The 25,742-nt window shown below is 35.9% G+C and overlaps 1 protein-coding gene across 9 annotated transcripts in view; it reads right to left on the reverse strand.

Moving 5' to 3' along the window:
• PTPN13 (protein tyrosine phosphatase non-receptor type 13) overlaps positions 1–25,742 on the reverse strand; it is a 208,489-nt gene that overhangs the window by 65,334 nt on the left and 117,413 nt on the right. For 3 of the 9 annotated variants that reach the window (XM_032239688.1, XM_032239695.1, XM_032239690.1), the window contains 11 exons: positions 21,287–21,509; positions 17,456–17,530; positions 17,159–17,333; positions 15,425–15,578; positions 15,008–15,146; positions 13,494–13,646; positions 11,248–11,430; positions 8,036–8,198; positions 3,195–3,612; positions 2,958–3,055; positions 1,067–1,123 (listed from right to left, as the gene is read on the reverse strand). In XM_032239688.1, coding sequence (XP_032095579.1) covers positions 1,067–1,123; positions 2,958–3,055; positions 3,195–3,612; positions 8,036–8,198; positions 11,248–11,430; positions 13,494–13,646; positions 15,008–15,146; positions 15,425–15,578; positions 17,159–17,333; positions 17,456–17,530; positions 21,287–21,509 — 1,838 coding nt within the window. The remainder of the gene's footprint in view (positions 1–1,066; positions 1,124–2,957; positions 3,056–3,194; positions 3,613–8,035; positions 8,199–11,247; positions 11,431–13,493; positions 13,647–15,007; positions 15,147–15,424; positions 15,579–17,158; positions 17,334–17,455; positions 17,531–21,286; positions 21,510–25,742) is intronic. The other 6 variants (XM_032239692.1, XM_032239693.1, XM_032239696.1 and 3 more) reach the window with 4 other exon arrangements.

The raw sequence follows: 25,742 nt of genomic DNA on the forward strand, positions 1-25,742 counted from the left end.
ATTAGTATGTGTATTTTTATTAGAGAATGAGAATTATACAAAAGAACACTTTGGTGTTTGACAGTTTTGACAAAAAAAAAAAAAAAAAAAAAAACCAACCAGCAATTCTATAAAGTGCAGTCTAATCTCATGCCTTCTATTTTACCTTGGCTACAGGAATATTGAAACTAAATTTACAACTTCATCAAGTTTCTAAATTTACAACTTCATCAAGTTTAGCTGTATTAGTAATTTTAATTAATGTAATGGTTTCTCTCTTATCAGGTTTTTGATTATTTCAACTTTAAGAGTCTAAGACTCACACATTTTGGAGGAAAGTAGTATATAGATAGTAATAAAATATTCTGTTCTACTCATGACAGTTGTTAGAAAGATCAAATAAGATAATGTATGTGAAAATACTTTGCAATCTAAATTCTAAAAATTTTGAAGCCCCTGATTTTCAAGTCATTGGACATTTCTGGTCTTCTTCTTGCAATTTTGTTTCTTAGATTCCTTCTAAATTATAATCTCGGCATTTAAAGTCCTCAAAATCTCCTCCTAATACTTAGCATAAGATTAAAAACTGGTCCCTACTTAGCTGTCAAACTTCACCCTGGCCCCCACATGCCACCATACTGAGACACCCACAGTTCACTAAATCTCTTTTCTCATGATTCCATGTCTCTGACAATGCCATGCCCTTGATCTGGAATGCTTATCTTTATTGTTCTGTCTGAATAAATCCTCCTTTCTCCCTAAGACTCAGCTCAAGAATCCCTTTAAAATAGCCATCTCAGTTAAAACTCTTTTTAATAGAAATTCTCTTTCACCTGAACTATTATTTTTACTTCCCAATTAGTGTCCTTATGTCTAATTTGTCATTTCATCAACATTAGCCTAAATAAGAGGTCCCATTACATCACCATGATGCTGAAAAATACAACTCTCCTTTAACTTCAATCTAAGACCAAGTCTTTGGCATGGAACTTAAGACTCTTCATTGTTAGGTCCAAGACTATCTCAGTAAGGTACAAGAAAAGAGAAAAATGATGGAAATGAGGGGAAAAACATTTTGTAAACCTACCATTTTCTTTTAAGGGTACTTGAAATGAAGAATTTCCAGAACTATGCATAGTCATTCCTGTGGCATAAATTAAATTATTAGACATTTCACAAGATGGTCAGATGCTGGATAGCTAAATAATTTCTTCTGATAAGTTCATAAAAATAAAAAAACAATAAGGTAGAAACATCTTGTATTAACACTGAAAAACATCCTCCAGTAGGCATTTTTACTATTTTAAATAGCAGCTAAGTGTAATAACTTGTTTTGCAGCATAAATTCAAACACCAATATATTGTTTCTGATATTTTGATATATCAAATATGAGATGAAACTGGAATGAATGATTTGTTCAAGTGTTAAAATTCATTATTCAGTTATAATGAATAAAAATACAGAAAAATTTCCTTTTAAGAGTGTTTTATGTTTTCTACAGAATATTTTCCTTCTGATATGCAATGAATTTTCATGTAGACCAAAGCCTTCATAATGAAAATAGTTTAAAATGTATAAGGCCCCATTATATGTGAACATACTTTGAAAAGTGTTTCCTACAAGATCAAATCAATCTTAGCCTATTTTCATTCATTAGAATGAAATTTGGAGTTTTATCTAAGTTTTTTCTGACTGAATTTAAATTGATGATAGTATAATCTCTGAAAGCTGTGAAAGCCTCCATTAATAATGTTGCTTCCATAAATATTTATGTATTATAATGCAGAGTTCTCTTTTGTCTTCATTTACTCCACGTGCCCCGAATCCAACTACAGAGTTAAAAAAGCTTTTAGACTTTGGGTAATTAGAGATAAATTAACAAACCTTGGGCCTAAGGAGGGAGTTAAGTAGTAGGATTTGGTAAGACAACAGAAGGGAAACAATCCTTGTTTTCCTTTGGTTTCCCATGCTGTTTCCTGTTTTGAGTAGTAGTTCAGATCTCTGTGCTTAAATAGCCATCATTTTGAAAGATTGACTCTAGTGCATTTCCCTTTTAAGTTACATAAGGCAACAGGAAACCTGAACTATTTGTCTTAAAAGGTAGCATGTGTATATGCATATACCTATATGCACAAATGCATGCGCGCGTGCACACACACACACCCCTTCACTTAAATAATATGCTCTGCTAGCTGGCAGTATTTAAAGAAACTTAACTAAGAATGTCTACCTATCAATCATAGCACATTTCATAAAATTATCTAAAGTTTTAGAGATAATTTTGTTTCTGCTAAGCTGAAAGCATCCTAAGTAAATGTTTCTTTAAAACTATAGCATGACCAGAATTCATTTACAAAGTCTTGAAAGGAAAAGCCAAAAAAGGTAATCCAAAGCAATGGCACATGACAGTCTCAGTACAACTGTCATGGCTGCTGTGACCAAGAGAAGCTAACAGACTGGGTGTGGTGGCTCATGCCTGTCATCTCAGCAATTTGGGAGGCTAAGGTGGGCAGATCCCTTGACTCCAGGAGTTCAAGACCAGCCTCGGCAACATGATGAAACCCAGTCTCTATAAAATATATAAAAAATTAGCCAGTTGTGGTACTGCATGCGTATAGTCCCAGCTATTTAGAAGGCTGAGGTAGGAGGATCACTTGGGCCTGGGAGTTTGAGGCTGCAGTGAGCCATGATCACTCCACTGTACTGCAGCCTGGGTGACAGAGTAAGATACTATCTGAGGGGAGTGGGGGAGTGGTGGTGGAAGGAAGAGAAGCCAACAGTCTGTACTATGAGGTAATCAGTTGTTAAATCAAGTGTTAATTTGATTTGGTGCATTTTAAGTAGCCTCAAATTTATATTCAGATTTGGCAATTAGGACATGGAACCCAAAATAATTTCTTGGCAATTAAGATGATCTTGTTCACCTCACTCTGAGCAGGAGGTATGGGACAAGGAAGGTAAGCTTGTTTTTGCTGACCTAGAACATATGCTTGCCCAGGGTCTTCAACGGATGAGGAGTCTGATTCATGTTTCCTTCTTTCAGGACTTCTATTTAAACTTGCAACAGACTTTGAACTGAAGAGGGAAAAGGAAGGTAGGAGGGAAGTGTCAATGTAAAAAAACATGGTGAAAATAATAAAACGTCAAAACAAAAAGAAAAGTATGAAACATAGAATTTACAAATACGTAATTGGGTTAGTTACTATGTTCTTACTTATTAAGTTTTGTGACTCCTGCCAAAGATTCTGCATCAGATCTTGCCATCTGGTGAGAAGGTTTTCCCACCAACTCTGCAACGGTTTGTGGTGGGGGTTCCATGTTAACAATGACATTTTTCCGATGTGGATAGAGAGAGGCCTGACTGAGATCATGATATGATTTACTCATCTCTCTAGGCTTTTCCTCCCATGAAGCTTTGTCATTCTTCTCTTTTGAACTGTTTTGCAATGGCTGATAAAGCGACAGCTCTGAGCAGGATAGCCTCTTCAGAATCTCAGCTTGAACTGATAAAGGTCGAACAGCAAGTTTGTTGAGGGTGCTGCTGGCCAGACTGCCAGTGCTGATTGCTCGTCCCATATTAAATCCTCTAACAGACTCTGCTTGGAGATTCAGGCTCCTAAACGAAGCTCTCTCTACAAGGAAATAGGATTGCTTTACATGATGGAAATGCCACAGCACCTTTATGAGAATAATTATGTTAATAATTAAACAGCATGCAGTTTTTAATCATTTTGATTGCCAGCGTTAAGTAGAAAGCTTTCAAAGTGTGGCAATCAGGGTTTTAAAAAGGAGGGCTGAAGATCTCGTTTTCATATCATATCTTCATCACTTTAGCTTTCTCTTAGTTGCAGCCTACTCAACATTTCCTGCTTCATCTAATGATTTTCTTGGACTCAACAATGTTTTTGGTTCAGGCTTGCTGACACCAAATTCCTTATAGGTTTCAGTTAGAAATGAGAACGACATTTAATACAGAAATTTTCAACCCTAGTACTGTCTCTGCTAAAATACCTGCACCCAACGCCCAAGGACAGGGAGAGGGAGAGATAAAACCTGGATGAGCTGACATGGTGAATACACACCTGAAAGAGAAGCTATGCAGAGTTTTGCCCACAGAAAAAGTTCTTGTTCTTGATTATCATATTTTTTAAAGCTTAAGGCAGATTGTGATGATGGTGAATTGCATACTATGAATGGGTGAATTGTATGGTATTGAATTATATCTCAATAATACTGTTACCAAAAAACAAACAAAAAATCCTTTGTGGCAAATTATGCCTTTTGTTATTTCACTATGCCAAACTCCCCTTCTCATCTTGCTGTCTTAGTGATTTATCTGAGGCAACAGAGGAATGGGAGAATCACACAGCACTAATCTCTATGTTTTAGAATCTGTAAATTAACATGATCAGGGCGCTGGGTGTCTCTTTATGTTTCAATTTCTTTCACTCCCAAATATACATCCAAAGTTGTCTTATAGAGGCTAAATTTAGAGATGCTTTATAATAAGTGTTTGGCTATGATATTTTGTAGGAACCAGTGTCACATTGATATTTTAATATTTGAGGCTAACAACAACAGCATTGCAACATATGTAAATGAAGAACAGGAGCACAGGATTTCAAATGATTTAGTTTTTCATGTAGTTTTTGATCCATATCACAAGGATCCCTTTGATCCCCTCTGGAAAGCAGCAATTCTATGTTGTTGCATTCTACATGGAATTAAGTTTGACTGCTATATACCACAGCTCGAAAACTTCCTTTTATAAAGAAAATGTCTCCCTCAAGGGTCCCAGGTGATGATGATCATGATGGTGATGATGAAGAAGATGAAGAAAAAGAAGGAGGAGGAGGAGAAAGAGAAGGAAGGGAGGGAGGGAAGGAGAGGAGGAGGAAGAAAGAAAATATCAAATGATTACTGACTTAGATTCCTGGATTGTTTTATTTTTCTTCTACTTCCTAGGAAGATCAATCATTGATATTTTCTCTTAGGTAAAAAGAGGTAGGAAGACATTAAAGGCTTTTAATATTCATGCATCAAGATGAAGTTTAAAGAAACATGTCTTATTGTCGCTAGGAAAATTCGATAATCTCTCTCTGAAGTGGAAGTGGGCACCAAGTTAAAATAAGACCTTAAAAAAAAAGACTTTAAAAAAACACTTTTGTTAAAAATTCCCATTATCATCTTTACCTTAAAATATAAAGTTTTTATGACAGCAGATAACACTATTCTCTTTTCATTTACTTTATGAGCATCCTGTAATCAAAGAAGCAAAATGGAGTCTTCAGAAGAAAATGCCTCTAACATTCAATAGATTTCTTCATCCTTAAGGAAAATGTAGACCAAACTTTGGCAGAAATAAGGCTCAGTTTAGTCAGTTTTGTGAACGTATTAGGGAGTATGATATATTCGAATCCATTTGTTGCCTGCTCTTGGATATGGGATAGGATCATAAACCATCCATTTATCTGGTCTTTCCTACTGCCTTGTACCTGGAAAGAACTCCAGCACAGATTAGAATGGACCTGTATGTTAATAGTAGTGTTTCAAGTTCGAACACAAAGGCTTGCTAGCTCCACACGCAGTCTGCAGGCCATACTTCCTAATCTCTGTTTCTGCTATTGTTCAGTCCCTTGTACCATTTTGGGCTTCCTTATATCGTCAACTTAATCATATTATCTTTGAGGAGAAGGACTTCATTTATTCTCTTATCCCATAGTACTCTGCACTTACAAATAGTAAATGCTCAATAATTGATTATTAATCTTAAATCCATGCAAATCAGTTCTTGGGAAACTCATCAAACAGAAAGTGTACTGGATTGGGAATTAAGAGATATGACCTCTATATATGACATGAGGGCAAAACACTATCTTCTCTGAACCTGTTTCACCATCAGTAAAATTTTGAACTTAATGACTTCTAAGGTTCTTTCTTGCACCAATATTCTATGACTCTAAAGCAGCAGCATACATTTGTTAGCCCATTAACATCTCACAGATAACATTAGTTGTTTTCACTTGTAGTACAAATAAATAGGCAGATAGTTACTTATAAGCCAAGGGGAAAGATATAGATCACACCATCTTAAAATGCTTTCACAAATGAGGCAATGATACATGGCTGTTGTTATCCTGGGGGTAAACCTGTGATATATACACAACATTATCCTCACCCCCACTCCATGAAAAGATTGAGATTCCAAAAAGTCACTTATTTTCCTAAGGTCACTCATTCATCTACGACTACTGCTGCTGCTACTACCGCTATGACATAGTACAGTGGTATACAGCATACTAGTAGTACTATCTTCTAGTGGTAAAACAATGTTGATGATGGTGACGACAAAAATGATAATGAATACTTCAGTAAGTATTTACTGAATACTTTGTGCCAGCTAGTTTTAAAGGGCTCTACATGTATGAATTCATTTCCTTTTTATAACTTTCTGATATAGGTATTAACTTAAGGTAATCATTTTATAGATGAAGTAACTAAGGCAAAGAGTTTAAGTAGCTTGCCCAAGGTTTTAGGGCTTAGAAGTAACAGAGCCTCATTTGACACTGTCAGTTTGGCTCCAGAGCTCATGCTCTTAACTGCTATGCCACATTGTTCTTCAGTATAAGAAATGTTGAGGATGAGAGACTAATTTTGAGCTTTTGTCTTCTGATTCTGTTCACTATACTACAACTAACCTTCAACTGTTATGGATTGTACTGAATAGAGTATTAGTCAAAGTAGGAATGCTGATGGCATCAGCTCTAATAGGTCTGATATTTCACTATAATTTGAAAATATATAAGAGCATATAAACTTTCTAGCAGAGCAAAGCAGAAAAAGGATAATGAGATTACTTTGTAACAGTGGTTATTGTACTTTAGCATGTGTAAAAATCATTACTGAGGAAAGCCTGTTAAAGTGCAGATTCTAGGGACCGAAGTCCCAAAGACTGTAGCTCTCCGAGTTTTATGCAGGTTCCTGGAATCTTCATTTTAAATCAGCATACAACCTCCACCCCCATCATGAATCTGAAAAGCTTAGAAACATCTAGTCATAGTCTGCCATTGCCCTAGTCTGGTCCTACGGAGAAAATATTTTCTGAATGTGAGACAGTTTGGGTAAAGAGTTCGTAGGACCCTGCTGCACAAGGTCATCAGTGCTATTCCATTCAATTTTTTAATCACATACTTCTGACTGTTTAACTTACACCTACAAGAATTTACTATGCAGAATTAGATTCTGTATAATTTTAATCTCTAACTGCAGAGTAAGCTTTAAATATTTCAGTTCCAATTGAGACATTTTTTCAGAGTCAGATTAGTTTTCTTTTCTGCTGGCTCCTTTTCAAAAGAAAGTAAAACCATTCATCTGACCATTTGTATTGGGTACTATGATTACTCATCTCAATCTCAGAACAGGGATGCACCCAAGAAAAACTAATAGGTGGTAAATCTGCCACCCAGAAAGTGTGTCTCTTTACTGTCCTGTTCTGGGTACATACTTCCCTCATCCTCTCCCTTGTTTCCTGTGTTCTTTCCCTTATCTGTGAAGCCCACCCATTTATCTACAAACTACTTGCATTATTTTTATCCTTCATATCCAATTCAAGTGCCACCTATTCAGCACTCTAGCCTCTGATTTCCCTGTTTTTCTGATAGTATAGATCACAAAGTTTGTACAAAATAATCTGTCATCGAAATCCTGAACTTCTATTGTATATTAGTGTTTCAAGCATGTTGGTCTTACCTTTCCAAATATTGGAAAGTTTACCAAGGGTAGAGAACAAAGCCCAAACTTTTATAATGTTTACATCAACTAGCCTATTGTTGCTAAGTATAAAACAGACATTTAAGCAGGTACTCCCTAGGAGTCTTCTCTCAGGGTGAACATTCAACTGAAATATTGCCTGCATTTGTGACACGTTTATAGACTTGATTTAACAGGTATATACATTGTAAGTTTTCATCCTAAACGTGACAGTTCTTTTAAAACTTGGTGCCAAAAATTATGCATATTCCAAGGAGTCATCCGAAATAATCTGCTTCTCCTTACCAATATCTTGGGCATCTTGGTTGCTCTGTCTTGCTCTCATCTGTAGCTGGAACTTATGCTGAGAAGAGCAAAGGTGCAGCAGGTACTGGCATACCTTACTGTTGTCTGTCTGGAAGGCATGTTTTATTCCATCTGATGTATTTTGCAATGTGATTTTCTTTTTCTACAATATTAACCAAGGGTATTCATAATTATAATTAATAAGTAGAGATATTATTTGTATTTCCTGTTACTAGGCACTGGGTATTCTTTGACTTACATCTAATATAAATATAATCATATATAGGCATGCATCACTTAATAAAGATACGTTCTGAGAAATACATCATTAGGTGATTTTGTCACTGTGCAAACATCCTGAGGTGTACTTATACAAACATAGATGAGATGGCTTACTACTACACACCTAGACTATATAGTGTAGCCTACTGCTCCTAGGCTTCAAACCTGTATAGCATGCTACCATACTGAATACTGTAGGCAACTGTTTGTGTAATATGTATCTAAACATAGAAAAGGTATACTAAAGATACAAATTATAATCTTATGGGACCACCATTGCTTGTGGTCAGTTGCTGACTGAAAAGTCAATATATGGCACATGTATTATTTTAAACAAATGCAAGAAATAAATTAATATTGTTTGCCACTTTCAGAAATTGTAGCCTAAATCTAGATTTTATATATCAGTCATCAACAAAAGAAATGAATTCCTTTGATAAGTTTATTGATATTTTGAATTTATGGTGATGTTTATAAACACCAAAACTATTTGAAAAAGAAATAAGAAATATGTGTTCTACTCTATCGGGTAAAAAAAAAGTTTAACAAAAATTTTTTTATTAATATATAATGATAAGAGCTGCAATTCAGTCAAGTAGAGTCTGTGTGGCATAATGGCTGAGTAGAAGTTGTGGAAAATTAAAGAAAATGTGAGATGGAGAAGTACTGATAACATAACTGTTGGATTGAGAGATAAAACACATTGATATTTAGAGATGGTGATTTGTGCCAAATATTGGGAAAGTAGGGGAATCACAAATCAGTTTTATCTCTCTGATATTTCTTGAAAAACGAATGTCTCTTGTGGAAGAGAGCATACTCAAATTTGTGACCTATATGGTGAGGCTTGCAGGTGATCCATGCCTTAAAAGGCCAGTGTTCAATGTGTCAGGGCTGTAATACTAATGTCGCTGGAGAATCCCTTAAGTCCATTTAGATTATACTCTAGCTCTTGGCTACTGTGCAGATTATTCTACTTCATGTCCCTTGTCTTTACTTCAAATGTGGAAATAGGCATGGAAAAGCCAAATTTAGTGGGCTTATAAAAGTTATAGTAACAAAGTATTACCCAAACTTCAATCATATAGATGTCATCTTTATAATTTCTGGCCTTGTTTATTTATAAAATTTTCAATGGACTTTTCTTACTTATATAAATTCACTTTAAAGAAACTTTATAACACAACTGTAAATAGAAAACCAGCACCAATTGCCATAAATAGAATCCAGCTATAAAAATATAATAAATGCAATAGAAATAAAACAACATTGTTGAATTCTAGCTAGATATTTTTGCCAATGGGATTAAACTTGTTTTCCTTGTTAGAAACAGAAATCAGTAAGTATTAGAGGGGCACTAAAGACACAGTAGCAACAAACTGGAGTCTTCATTATCAGTAGTATACCCAGTAACTCTTCAAATACTTGGAGAGCATTTTTTTTTCCCCTAACAAACATAACATTTATCCACTGTCAAGGAATTTGCAAAGACACTGAACTCCATAGTTGTAAAACTCCCTCACTGATTCAAGCATTAAGATCAGAATCTCCTTAGTTGATCAGTCAAAAGAACTCAGAACCGGTACCTATAATAAAACACCCAAAGGCAGCAAAAATCACACACAAAAAATGCCAAAGATAGGTCAGAGGTTCATATTAATTATAAAAAGTGATAGTATAGATGATTTAATATCTAAGAAAGATGTATAGTTTCGAAGAATATTTGTTTCTCTCCAAGTGTTAATGGATGACTGGATAAGAAATGTGCTTGAGAGAACTCAGTTGTGAGAGATGAGAAGACAAAATGGTAACCTTCCTATCTCCCCAGAGGTTAGTAGAAGAAAAAAGAAGGGTTAAAAAAAAAACAACAACAGAGTTCTGTGTTGGAGAAAGAACTTCAGGATAAATGAATGCTATTAAATACAGGAATAATTTACATGTGAATGTGATATAGTCTCTATTATTGCAGATCTTTAAAAATGAACTAATCATGGCTAGTTCAATAGATGGGGGTTAGTGTGGTAGCTTGGCAAATTAGATAGAGCTAAATGGTGTGTGATTATGACTTGCCGCCTTTTCAAAACAGTCTAAACTGGATTTGTACTTAATCTAAGGTTTCCTCGGGCATGGGCTCTGCAGCATTTCCGCTGGGGGAAGGGAAATTAAGCCCAAGTAATTTCCTGGTCCTGACAATCTTGAGAAGATGTGGGTGGTCTGGAGAACACATTATCTGGCAATCTTAGCGATACCTCTGGGTTTCAGAGGAAACCAATCAACTAACCTTTAGGTCTAGAAATGGTCTCGGGGTTGAAGATTATCCAGATCCATCAGGATCTTGGTAACTTTATAAACACTGTTTTGCTGAGACTATACTTAGCCTAAATATGAACTAAAGGTATTAGTAGTTCCCGAATACCATTAGGAAAAGAAACATCTGAACATATTAATATTTTTTATTCATCTCTGAAGTCTGCCAATGGGACTTTAATATTCAGATATCCCAACTAGATCCAAGATCAAAATATGCCTTTATTGTTCACTATCTTCCATAAACATATTATTTTCTATCTTAAACATATTATTTTCTATCTTAAAAACATTAGGAAGATTTTTCCATGTGAGAAGTTATAACTCTAGAATAAGTTCTGACTTATTCAGAGAATTCAACTTGGTTGTAATTTAACTAAAGTTAATTGAGCATATAACCAGCTAGGAATGTGTAATAATCTTTTAAAAATTACCTGTTAAAAAAACCAGACATAAATAAAATCTCAATAATACTTTCCACAACTACAAAGGAAGAGTCAAATAGTATTAAGATGTGTTAGCTCCACTGAATGGCAGGGTCTAAGGAAAGTCTGTTAATATATTACATTGGAAGTTGGTAATATCATTTGAAAATATAATAAAAGGAGGTTAAATGGACATACAGAAAAAGATATTTTCTTGGTTTCCCTCCATGGAAAGCGAAGTACCAATGTGCGAACTCCATTGTGAACTTCAAACACAAGGACACCTTTAGAACAGACTCCAAGCAATATTCCTGTTTGTGACTTTTTCTCAGGGTGCACTCGGTGAAAATGAACTCCATATTCTGTCAGTCTTTGGCAGACCTGTTGGAATAATACCATACCATAGCAACATACTTCGGTAAATGGTGACACAAAGATAATGAAACTGTATGATATGGTGTGGCTGCATCCCCACCCAAATCTTATCTTGAATTCCCATGTGTTATGGGAGGGACCCACTGGGACGTAACTGAGTCATGGGGGCAGATCTTTCCTGTGTTGTTCTCTTGATGGTGAATAAGTCTCATAAGATCTGACGGTTTAAAAAAGGGGAGTTTCCCTGTACAAGCTCTCTTCTCTTATCTGCTGTCATGTCAGACATGCCTTTCACCTTCTGCCATGATTGTGAGGCCTCCCCAGCCACATGGAACTATAAGTCCATTAAACTTCTCCCAGGTATGTCTTTATCAGCAGTGTGAAAATATACTAATACAGTAAATTGGTACCAGTAGAGTGGGGCATTGCTGAAAAGATACCTGAAAATGTGGAGGTGACTTTGGAACTGGGTAACAGGCAGAGGCTGGAACAGTTTGGAGGGCTCAGAAGAAGACAGGAAAATGTGGGAAAGTTTGGAACTTCCTAGAGACTAAATGGCTTTGAGGTCCAGGCTGAGGTGGTCTCAGGTGGAGATGAGGAACTTGTTGGGAACTGGAGCAAAGATGACTCTTGTTATTATTATTATTTTTTTAGCAAAGAGACTGGCAACATTTTGTCCCTTCCCTAGAGATTTTTGGAACTTTAAACTTGAGAGAGATGATTTAGGGTATGTGGTGGAACAAATTTTTAAATAGCAAAGCATTCAAGGTGTGACTTGGGTGCTTTAAAGGCATTCTATTTTAAAAGAAAAACAGGGCATAAAAGTTTGGAAAATTTGCAGCCTAACAATGTGATAGTAAATAAAAAAAAACAAACAAACCCATTTTCTGAGAATTTCAAGCTGGCTGCAGAAATTTGCATGAATAACAAGGAGCCAAATGTTAATCACCAAGACAATGGGGAGAAGGTCTCCAGGGCATGTCAGAGATCTTTGTGGCAGCCCGTCCCATCACAGGTCTGGAGGTTTAGAAGGAAAAGATGGTTTTGTGGGCGGGTCCCAGGGTTCCTATGCTGTTTAGAGTCTAGGAACTTGGTGCACTGCGTCTCAGCTGCTCTGGTGGTGACTAAAAGGGGCCAAGGTACCTCTTGGGCTGTTGCTTCAGAGGGTGGAAGCCCCAAGCCTTGGCAGCTTTCACATGGTGTTGAGCCTGTGGGTTCACAGAATTCAAGAACTGAGATTTGGGAACCTCTGCCTAGATTTTAGAGGCTGTATGGAAATGCCTGGATCCCAGGGAGAAGTTTGCTGCAGGGGTGGGGCCCTCATGGAGAACCTCTGCTAGGGCAGTAGGAAAGGGAAATGTGGGGTTGGAGCCCCCACGTAGAGTCCCTACTGGGGCACCACCTAGTGGAGTTGTTAGAAGAAGGCCATTGTCCTCCAGACCCTAGAATGGTAGATCCACCAACAGCTTGCACTATGCACCTGGAAAAGCTGCAGATACTCAACAGCAGCCCATAAAAGCAGCCAGGAGTGGGGTTATATCCTGCAAAGCCACAAGGCCAGAGCTGCCCAAGACCTTGGGAGCCCACCTCTTGCATCAGTGTGACCTAGATGTGAGACATGCAGTCAAAGGAGATCATTTTTAAAGGATGCAACTGAATTTTAAAACTTTTGAGAAAAAGCAAAACAATTTTAGAATCAGTATGAACTTGCCTCTTATATCAAGTCATTCACCAAATTTATTTGTTTCTTCTGTATGATGTATTTTGATTTAGAGTATGGAATTAGATAAAAGCATTGGATTAATAGCTAGATAGATATGGGTTCAAATCATATTTGCCCCACACACTAGCCATTGACTCTGGGAATATTACATTTCCTCTTTGAGCCTCATTTCCCTCTTTTACAAAATGGAAATTAGAATATCACAATTTTAGTCAGCAATAAATGAGATGAGATTATGCACAGTATCAGTTATTGGCACTTGACCTTTTAGATATGTGTCCTCCAACACTTCTTGCTTACTTGAAAAAGATACAGAGCTTATCATTTGTAATCTTGCCCTGCTTACCTTTAAAAATTCTAACTCTGTCTCTTTTTCAGAAGCTCCCACATAAGTACTATGCAATTTGGGTAACTCTTCTTTGATATAGAATAAATCAAGTTTCTCCATCACTCTGGCAGGCAAATAGTGCTCCATTCTAAAATAAGACACTCCATGAACCTAGAAAAAAAGAATGTTTCACAAGCAATTTTTTCCCTTTTATTGGAGTAAACTCTCTTCAATCTTTTTTTTTTTTTTTTTTTAAAGAGACGGGGTCTCACTATGTTGCTCAGGCTGGAGTGCAGTGGCTACTCACAGGTGCGATCCCACTGCTAATCAGCACAGGAGTTTTTGACCTGCTCTGTTTCTGACCTGGGCTGGTTCACCCCTCCTTAGGTAACCTGGTGGTCCCTCGCTTGTGGGAGGCTGCCATATTGATGCCAAACTTGTTGCAGACACCCGGTCGGCATAGTGCACTACAGCCCAGAATTCCTGGGCTCAAGTGATCCTCCCATCTCAGCCTCCCGAGTAGCTGGAACTACAGGCATGTGCCACTGTGCTGGGCTCTTCCTTCTATCTTAAAGTTCTTGATTTGGCTAAGAGATGAAGTACTTCTATTTCTACCTCTCTCTCTAAGGAATGAGTTTTAGAAGAAATGCATCAGTCTTTCTTTTTTAATCAGTGAGACAAAATGAACTGATTAGCAAGGTTGAGGAGTGTGACATTCAAGGGCCTCGTGTCACTATAGTTTAGTATGAACATTGTGAAGGATGGTGCTCCAATGGCACAGTTTTTAGCCTTGCTTTCTCTTAGATCACTTTTATTTAGAAACATCAGGCTTTAAGTATACTGTCACTTCTCCATACAGTCTGCTCTGCCAGGCTGCCAGCCTATCATGTGGAAGGCAGAAGATCCTTTTAATCTATATTTGATTAATAATTCCTGTGTCTAGTCTCTATAGGTTAGAACTTGGGAGAAGGAGGGGTAAGTGGTAGCCATTTCTAAACTCCAAAACAGGATAACTTTAAATGGGGGAGGGGGGGAGTCACACACTTCACAATATTATATTATCAAAATATATGGAGTACTTGGTCATTTTGAGATACCAAAGAAGCCTCAAAAATCTTCAGATCTAGGCTGCACATGGTGGCTCACAGCTGTAATCCCAGCACTTTGGGAGGCCAAGGCAGGCGGATCGTGAAGTCAAGAGATCGAGATCATCCTGGCCAACATGGTGACATCCTCATCTCTACTAAAAATACAAAAATTAGCTGGGCATGGTGGCGAGTGCCCATAGTCTCAGCTACTCAGGAGGCTGAGCCAGAAGAATTGCTTGAACTTGGGAGGCGGAGGTTGCAGTGAGCCAAGATCATACCTGCACTCCAGCCTGGTGACAGAGTGAGACTCTGTCTCAAAACAAACAAACAAACAAATAAACAAACAAAACCACAACAACTTCAGATTTAAACATCAAATACTTAACTATGTTAAAGGTAAGAACACCAAACAAAAATGTTTCTGGAAAAAAACATAAATCCTACCTCTGGTTGATAATCTCCATACTCAGCCTGGAGAGCCAAGGATGCAAGCAATAAGGAGGTCTCATCATCACAGTGCATCCTTTCCTCCAAAATATCTTTTCGTAGCTGAAGGTAATACTGATGACACGTCAGAGTATGTCTAGAAAAACAAATACACACAGACATCTTGGCTTCTGATTTTGAACACTGGGGTGATTTTTATTATAGGCATGTAAGGTTAGTTTCCATAAATTTATTATTAACCTTATTATTAAGCTTTTAAGGCATAAGGATTAAATAAACTGTGTTGAAGGAAATATTACTTTTATTATAAAGCAGACATTATCATTGATTGGAATAAAGTAATTCAGTATCAGTAAGCTAAATGGTCAAAGGACTGGTGTCCAAAAAGAGCAAAAGAGAAACTTGTGTACTCACTGTATTAGACTAACATCATCCATAAAAAATTTAATTCTGAAAAACAAAGTAAAATTAACAGTGGCTTTGGTCTTTTTCTTTGGTTCTTCTTTCCATCCCTCTGGGGCCACTTTGGTTAATTTTAAGTCAGGATCAACAAAGAAATATTCATTATCTAAAACAGAATGAGAAAAATATTCAGATAAAATAAAACAATAGTATTTTCTTCTGACTTCTGCACTTTTGAGTCAGATTTGCATAAGATAGTATCATATGAGAATATAAATACAAGACTATTAAAAATGTGTCAGGGAACTCTGAGACACTGTATGCAGATGCAAGGCAGTACGACCCACTCTTTTAAGAATGGAGGCTCTAGAGACATACAGTCCCAGATTCAATACCCGGCCACAACATTTACCATCTGTATGACACTGAATATATCATTTTACCTCTCTAGACATCAGTTTTCTTGTCTCTAAGATGAGGATAGTGATAATTCTTGTTTTACAGCATTGTTATAAGGATCAAATGACATAATGAATGAAAATACTTGTTAAAGCACACAGTACACAGTAAACATTAATAAATATTAGCTAAGTGCTTATTATTGAGCTACCAGCTGAAACCTAGGAGGAATGACATGCATCATTTTATGTTTTAATGTCATTAGTTAACTATTATTTACTTTCTTCAAATAAAAGAATTATTCAATACAATCTGATTTGACCAGAATCTATGAGAAATTAGGTATACTATAAGCAGAAATTTGGATGAACTGAATTATCTTCATGTAGACGACATTGACTGATTTGTCTAAAAGTGAAATTAGTAAGTGATAGAACATCAGTAGGTACTAACTGACTATTTATTGGATGAGTCTACAGCATAAATTATTCATTTTTAAGGCACAAGAATTCATTAAGCTATATTGAGGAAAATATTTCTTTTAGGGTACAGAGGTCATTATGAGCTTATAGAGTTTTAGGATCCGTTAGCCTGTCAACTGTCATTTATGGTACTTTGTTGTTTAAGCATTCCAAGTTAAATTTTGAGGTAATCAGGAAACTGAAATATTAAAGAGTAATTTATAAATATAATGGTTTATTTAAAAAGAAGATCAATTCCAAAAAGTTTCTTACTGCTATGGCAACTCTTAACTGATAAATAGGAGAGGCTTCTACTGAAGCTGTGTTCTTACACCACTGTGGTTGTGAACCTCAGGGAGTTAAGGGGATACAATGTTTAAAAGATAAGTGAAGAAACTAATTTTTAGTCATCAATTAACATAAAAAAGACATTTTCTATGTCTTTTTTTTTTTTTTTTATAATGTCAATTGACATTAAAAAAAGACACTATGCTTTTAGGATAGTAGGCCAAAGAAGTTGATGTGGAAGCTCAGAAATAGGGTCTTGCTATACATTCAGACCATATTAGGACATTAATTTCTAGAGTACACATGTAGGCCATTATCATATAAAACGGCCCCTAAAATATAATTGAAATCTATTTTTATATAGCCATAGCAGAAAATAAAAAAATCTTCACAGTCAGATACGGAAGGTGACTAGCAAACATAGCTATTAAAACAATGAAAGTAGCTGGGAGAAGAAAGGGAGTTCCTAACTCACTTATACTAATTAGTTCATTTAGTTACAATTTGTCAAAATGAAGTCAGGCATGATAAGCAGCATAGGAAGTCTGCTTGTTGCTAAGTTTCTACATTGCACTCTGAATATAAAATGTCTTGGTACCTTTGAGGGTAGCTAAAGCAAACAAATGATGTTCTACTAAGCCAATATGCGCCACAACCATATCGAACACATCTTTACATATAGTTTTGGTATCACAGGTCAGTTCCAGTCTCTGCCCATTCAGAAGCATTATGTTTACTTTCCTTCGGATATCCTCGTTCTTCCCTTTCTTAGTCTATAATTGAAAAAATAAGTGGCATTTATTAAAATAAGCATTATAAGAATTTTAACTGGTTTTTAATACTAAATTATCAAAATTATTTTCTAAGAGTGACACAAATTGGTTTTATTACTTACAAGAATAGACCTGGGCAAATCCAAAGATATAAATGGTTCGATTGTCATTTTCACAAACTCAGGGCCAAAGAAATTCTGCAAATTACATAAGCAGAATCAATATATATTTTTTTAACCATTAAATAATGTTACAATAATAAATTACATATGAAACTATAAAATCACATTAGAACTAGGGGATCTAAAACAAATATTGAATCTTTCAGTGAAGACATATACTGGACTTTACCAAGAACAGGAATGGAGTATGCCTTACATTAAGTTTAAACAAAAGTTTTTTCTCATCTTTGTTTTCTACTATTGATGTCAAAAAAAAAAAGCCTCACTTTTATACTGTTTTACAGGGTTTTCATTATTTGGCATTCAAATAGACTCAGACTCTCAAAAAAAATAGTCTTGAAGTAATAAAGAGTTATCAAGGTCATATAAAGATTTGGCTTAATATTGCTACTGTATTGTCTTAGAATCTCATTGTCTTAGAAAGTGATATTCAGCCTAAAACATGTCCTAGGCTAGGTGACTAATCCCAGAGCTTTGGGAGGCTGAGGCAGGAAGATTGCTTGAGGCCAGGAGTTTGAGACCAATCTGGGCAACATAGTTAGACCCTGTTTCCACAAATAATAAAGTTAGCTGGGCATGGTGGTGCATGCCTATAGCTCAGTTACATGGAAGGCTGAGAGGCCAGAGGATCACTTGAGCCCAGGAGTTACAGGCTGCTTTGAGCTATAATCACACTACTAAACTCCAGCCTCACCAACAGAGTAAGACCCTGTCTCTTAAAAAAAAAATTAAAAGCAAACAGACAAAAACCAAAAAAAACCGGTCATAGTTAAAAGACATCTACTTTATGCCTATACATATCCACCTGTATTCACATTCTTGGAACGCTGTGACACTGTACTTTTTGTTTTAAATAGTGGCAACTAGGGATAGTATCAGTCATATAGTCTCTGATCCCTATCAATGTCCCCAGCAAGAAAATATCTCAGGAAATAAAGGACCCATGAGATGGGGAACATGGACTGCACACTCTATTTACTGCTTCTCAGTCTACCTTTTCCCTTTTCTCCTCTTGCATATTCTAGGGTTTTGGCCAAGGGAGGACTAGTGCAGGAGACAACTTAAAACAAGTTAGACTCTGGTTGGGAGAAGGGTTGAGAAAAGACTGAAAGATTATGTCTTAATTGGCAAAAGGCAGAAGGAAACCGGGGCTACTCTTGACGCCAGAGGCAGGTGGTTTGCATATATGCGCAGGTGTGTGCTTGAATTAATGGACATTATCAGAGTTTTATTTTTGTTGGTTTCTTATTTCCATTTGATTGTACACCTCATTTGATTGCTTGGTGTAGGAATTCTGTTCAATTTAATTGAGTGCATAATATGTGACAGATACCACTTATGTAAAAGTAAAAGTTTAACATTAAGGGTTAATATTCAGTGACCCAATAGGACATATTTTAAGCAAGAATAGAAAGAATGAATATGGCTTGCCATGGGAAACACAGAATGTAATAAAGATCAACTATGGCAACAGGGTATGAACGAGTTTGTACCAAACGAAGAAAAAAATTCTAGAAATTTATGTCTTGGAAAAGAATATTAATTCAATTGTGAAACTGTACCTCTTAGTCCTATTACTCTTTTCAGCCTCAAAAATATAACCTCTAGCTCTTTTCAGAAAAAACACTATGTAGTCCTTTAATGACCAGTATTTCAAATTATCTAATCACTGATACAGCATATCTCTGATGAAGAACTGTTTGGTTTGAAATAGCTAGAAATCGACTGCCTAAAAAACAAAACAGGTTTTTAGTGAAATGATATATAACAGTGGTATGCTATAAAGGTACAATCTATAATTTATGAATTGTGAATGAACCAAAGTCTAGTTTAATTCTCTGAAATTATGGTTTAGGAAAAAGGGGTGTATATGTATGTACCCTTTGTGCAGCTCACTGAATTATTATATTGGAAGCCCACACTATTTTGTATGACATCCTGTCTATTGCTTAGTTTTGATGTAGATATTGGTAATAATAAATTGATGAAACCTTACTGAGTTTCTTCCTTTTAGCTGAAATACATGCAGTTATATTTTATTGGAATCTAAAAACTTTAAAATTGGACAGTGTCTTATAAACTATAACCCACTTCCACATTTTAAAAATCAGCCCAATGAGGAATAAAGAGGTTTTAAAATTTACATAAAGTCATATAACAGCATTATAAGGAATAGAATACATGTCTTCCAATTTGTAGTTCAATGCAATTTTCACCATCCAACAGTTTTTTCTCCTTAGAATACTGTGAAGGAAATTTGAATTCTATTAACTTCAGAGCATATAAATGGGCTTTAAGATAATTCTCTGAAACAAAGAAAAATGGAAATAGAATAGGGTAATATAATTTTGATACAGAACTAAAAAGAAAAAAATCATTCTAGATTTTACCATGTTTACTAATATTTACTTTGCTTTTGAAGAATTATTTTAAACTAACATTACAAATGAGATATTACTTCACCTTTCAAGTCAGTGATAGTAAGAAAGAATAATATCCAGAATAGGTAAGAATATAAAAAGACAGCCATCACCATAGAAAGCATAAACTGGCACAAACTTTTGGAAGAGTGATTTGACAATATGTATCAAATGTCTTAACAGTGTCTACCTTTGGCTTGGCTATTCTACTTGGAGAAAGTTATCTGTAATGAGTTAACTACAGGAATGTTCATTAAAGCATCAGTCCTCAATCTTTTTGGCACCAGGAATGGGTTTTGTGGAAGAAAATTTATCCACAGACAGGAAAGAGGGTATGGTTTTGGGATGAAGCTGTTCCACCTCAGATCATCAGGCATTAGATTCTCATAAGGAACATGCAACGCAGTTCACAACAGGGTTCATGCTCCTATGAGAATCTAATGCTGCTGCTGATCTGACAGGAGGTGGAGCTCAGGTGGTAATGCTGACTCCTTGCTCACCTCCTGCTGTGACCAGGCCATGGACCAGTGCTGGCCTGTGGAGGGAGCCTGCCAATAGAGCATTACTTTCATGTACAATAACTGGGAACTGACTAAAGAAATTATAGTACACAGTAAAGTCACATAATATTTTACAGCAGTAACAATAATAGAAGTTGAAAATGTTTAAGATATTTTACATGAGAAAACTGTTCATTTTGATTTTATGTTTATAAAAATATAAAGTCATATGTTGAAAGAAAAATACATCAATTAGAAGAACAGACACATAAAAATATCCACCACAAGATACAAGGTACAGACTTGTTCCTTCCTGTCGTTGGATACTGTAAATATGAGGATATGATATTTGGAGGTAATGGAGTTCTCTTTTAGCTATAAAGTGAATTATTACTAAAATTCTGAGAATCACAGAGCAGCAAGATGAAATGTACTTGATAACATTCTCAGGAAGGTGGAATGCACTTGATAACACTCTTGAACTTTGGAACTTGAACTTTCCATGTCTGATCTTCTCAATATATGGGATAATAGATTTCTTAATATTAAAAAAAAATCCCCTACAATACCAAATAGAGCCAGTTAACTTTAAGGATTATGAATATACTTTTAAATTATATAGTTAGGATACTCTAAATTCATCCATGTTATAGTTAAAATAGTGAAAACAGCTATATGTTTATTTTAATATCAACCAAAAAGATACTTAATTCCAGTGGAAAAAACATGGGATTCAGTTTCATCTTCAGGTAACTTTAGATGGATATGTATAGCAATTTTTAAAAGTACTTTGCCCAAGAGTTCCCTGTGAGAGCAGGTTTAGATGTGTAGTAACCTGAGAATCAACTTACCCTAAGTTTTCTTTGGGTCATGGCCGTTTCAAGGGCAATTTCTCTTAATGGATCCCTGGTGATGTCAAGCATGGACGCTTTGATTGTGTCTCCTGGATATAGGCTCAACCGAGACTGTCTAAGGGCCATTTTGGCTTGCAGCTGCATCAGTTCTTCTTCTTGCCGTTTTAGCATGATCTCTTGATTAATTAAGTTGCCTTCAAAGGGTGTTTCATATTGTCTGCTATACAGAAAAGATGAGATAGGTAAGGATTGGGAGGAAAACAATTGTTTTAAGGCTAATCAAGAAAACTTAAAATTAGTACAGTTGAAGAATTTAAACAAAAATTATTTTCCCATCTCAGAGGAATCTTTGCATTACACAGTATGGTATGAATAAATATATAGGCCAGGCATAGTGGCTCACACCTGTAATCCCAGCACTTTGGGAGGCAGAGGCAGTTGGATCGCTTGAGTCCAGGAGTTCGAGACTAGCCCGGGCAACATGGCGAAACCCTGTCTCTACAAAAAAATACAAAACATTAGCTGGCCATGGTGGCAAACACCTGTGGTCTTGGCTACTCAGGAGGCTGAAGCATAGGATTGATTGAGCCTGGGGGTGAGGGGGTTGAGGCTGCAGTGAGCTGGGATTGCATTACTGTACTCCACCCTGGGTGACGAGGAAGGGAGGGGAGGGGAGGGGAGGGGATATATATTTGATCTTTGTCCGCGGTTCCTGACAAAGAGCTCCTAAAACCCTTGAAGTTTCTTGAGTGTTAGGAGCCTCTTTTGTTCCAATAATGAAACTCTGATCATACTACCTATATAAAACAGAATTTGGACATTACTCCTTGTTCTTCCTATCCCTTAAGTAGCTTCAATTTTCTTCAAGGCACCATGATTATATGGCAGTATATTATTTACTTACTTTTTCATGGTTTATTAGTTATCTCTTATTTCCCTCAAGGGACTTTCTCTGTTGTTTACAACTCTAGTATCTAAAAGCACCTAGTACATGGTAGGTACTCAATGATTACTTGTAGAGTCAATAACTGAACATATTTTTGTGGCTCATTCTCACTTAAGGGGAAGGCCCAAGATAATAATAAGACCTTGAATCTACACATGTAAATTCAAATCTGTTATTTTCATAAAATATTACAACCTTCTATCTAAAATTATTTTACATCAGAGCTACTAAAAGGCAGCAAAAGTAATTATCATTGTTATCTCTCCAACTGTGATACCTAGCCAAAGCTTCTATAAAAACTGAAAAGTTTGAGACAAAAATCAAACACAAAAACATCTCCGACTGTTTGGAGTCAGAAACAAAGGTTACCTCAACAAGCAGAGGCACAGAAGCAGCGGGAATGTACTATGTATAAACTATACTTCAAAAGCTAATACATAAAAAGGCTTACAGATTCTCTTTGGAAACGGCTTTGAATGCCCTTTTTGGTCCCTGAAAGACACTTTTGATAGCTCAGAATAAAAAAAATTACTCATTCTGCTGCATCTGACTCATAATTTCCTGTTAATCTCCTCCCCCCAGCCCACTATGATACAAATCAATAGTACTCTCTGGATCTGTGTTGCCATTTTATTCTAGCTAAAGGAAATGCAGCTTTTTGTAAAGAAGCATGCAACATGTACAAATACAGCACTATTTATAGATTTTACGAATATCTGACCTAAAGGAGAAAACGGGACTCTTGATTACGTACCAGCATGTTAAAGATATTATCAGAGGGTTCTGCAAGTGAATAAGGAATGTAGACAGTATTTTAAGTTAATGTGTAGTTAACTGGAAAGAAAGTAGATGGAACTAGTTAAAAGAAATAGAGTTTCTTAACAGAAGACAATACATACATATAACTAACAACCTGCCTTTTGAAATATTTTTCTTTCGCCTAAACCTATTTCTCATTCAGATGCTATCAACACCACATGGGCTTTTTGTCCCCATGAAGTATGAAAAAAAGATAGTTTGTCCCTTACATAAGGCTTTGACAAATATGGAGGACTTAATAGATCCTTAAGTAAAATCTTGAAACAATTAAAAGTAAGATTCTCTCATAATCTAGACACTTTTGAGGATCCTTATCAAGAAAATTAACATAAGGCTCCCAAAATGATTTAATTTTGCTTGAATATGTTTTAAAATAAAAAAAACCAAGTTGGCTGTAAATCAATTGTTAATACATATCCTAATTTCTTCCGGTTGTTAGCTCTATTTCTATTGTTTATATTGAAAGCAAGAGTTTTCAATTGGCTAAAGGAGGGCATAATCTTAACTATTCATAGGTTTTGAATTAGATACATAGAGAAATATCACTTCTAAAAAACATTCTCCCACAATTTATCACTGAGCTTAGTGCAACTCAGTATTGGCTTCTTATTGCTGTTCATCCCCACATGCTTTTGCTTTGTTAGAAAAATAGAGTAAACAGACAACCTACAAAATGGGAGAACATATTTGCAAGCTATGCATCTGACAAAGGTCTAATAGCTAGCATCCATGGGGAACTTAAATTTACAAAAGAACAACAAATAACCCAATTAAAAAGTGGGCAAAGCACATTAAAAAGCCACCCTCAAAAGAAGACATACATGCAGTCTACAAGCATTTGAAAAAAAACTTCATATCACTGATCATTATAGAAATGCAAATCAGAACCACAAGGAGATACCTCCTCACACCAGTTAGAATGGCTATTATTAAAAAGTCAAAAAAAAACCCAGATGCTGGTGAGGTTGCAGAGAAAAGGGAATATTTCTATACTGTTGGTGGTATTGCAAATTCGTTCAATCATTGTGGAAAATGGTATGGAGATTCCTCAAAGAGCTAAAAGCAGAACTACCATTAGACCTAGCGATCCCATTACTGGGTATATACCCAGAGGAATATAAATCATTCTACCATAAAGACACATACACACGACGTTAGCTGCAGCACTATTTACAATAGCAAAGACATGGAATCAACCTAAATGTTCATGAATGACAGATTGTATAAAGAGAATGTGGTACATATACATGATGGAATACTACACAGCCATAAAAAAAGAACAAGATCATGTCTTTTGCAGGAACATGGATAGAGCTGGAGGCTATTATCGCTAGCAAACTAATGCAGGAACAGAAAACCAAATACCACATGTTCTCACTTATAAGTGGGAGCTAAATGATAAAAACTTCTGAACACAAAGAAGGAAACAACAGATACTGGGGTCTACTTGAGTAGGGAGAAGGGGATGAGGAAGAGAAGCAGAAAAGGTAACTGTTGGGTACTGGGCTTAATATCTGGTTGACAAAATAGTATGTACACAAATCTCTGTAACACGTGTTTATATAATAAACCTTCATATTTACCCCCAAATCGAAAATAAAAGTTAAAAAATAAAAATAAAAAGAAGAATACTGTGTAACATGAAGCACAGATCTTTGTCTCCCACGTCTTTGCTCAAAATTATCAAAATGGGGTCATCACAAGGACACACTAATATAAAATACTATTACGCAAATATAGATTGCTTTAGGTAAATGAATACTTGCTAAAGTTTTCCTCAAAGGAAAAAATTATAGACTATTTTTAAAAGTCTAAGAAATAAAATAAACAACTTTAATTAAAAGCAAACCATTTGGCAGTGGCTCATGCCTGTAATTCTAGCACTTTGGGAGGCCGAGGTGGGTGGATAACTTGAGGTCAGGAGTTCAAGACCAGCCTGGCCAAAATGGTGAAACCCCATCTCTACTAAAAATACAAAAATTAGCCAGGCATGGTGGCAGGTGCCTGTAATCTCCGCTACTTGGGAGGCTGAGGAAGGAAAATTGCTTGAACCAGGGAGACAGAGGTTGCAGTGCGCCAAGATAGCGCCACTGCATTCCAGTTTGGGCAGCGAAAGAGACTCTGCCTCAAAAAAAAAAAAAAAGGAGAAAGAAAAGGTGGGACCATTAACTAAAGAATAATTTTAGTGCAGAGTATTTAATTATGTAGACTCTAAACTTTGAATAGTCTGTTTTAATCACATGGCTAGGGTTACCTGATCTATTAATAGTTTACAGATGTGAAATAGTATCTGGCAGAATTAGTTAGTTAAGGGGCAAGTGTTTGTTAATTTCCAAATAATGCTTTTGTATTTGGTGGCACTTGAACTAAACAAACTGAAATAAAGAATTAGAAAGGATTCCCACATTTTAGAAGTAAATTCTGAAGCAACCTCTGGTTCTCTAATATATTACAAATTTGAAATTAATGCCCCATTAACAACATCTTTTGTTCAGATATGGGACCTGGGCATACAGGACAAAGACACACATCACTATTGACTTGACACCTTTCAGTTTAAACAATGTAAATCAACACACCATTCTAAGCTGAGCACAAACATAATACTAACACCATATGGGAAATTCACTAAATATTTCAGTAAAGAAATGAACTCTAAACAGCCTAACTCTGGCTTAAAAAAAATAT

This window comes from Sapajus apella, unplaced genomic scaffold, assembly GCF_009761245.1.
Source record: "Sapajus apella isolate SASKATOON/1434 unplaced genomic scaffold, GSC_monkey_1.0 scaffold45, whole genome shotgun sequence".
Lineage (NCBI taxonomy): Eukaryota > Metazoa > Chordata > Mammalia > Primates > Cebidae > Sapajus > Sapajus apella.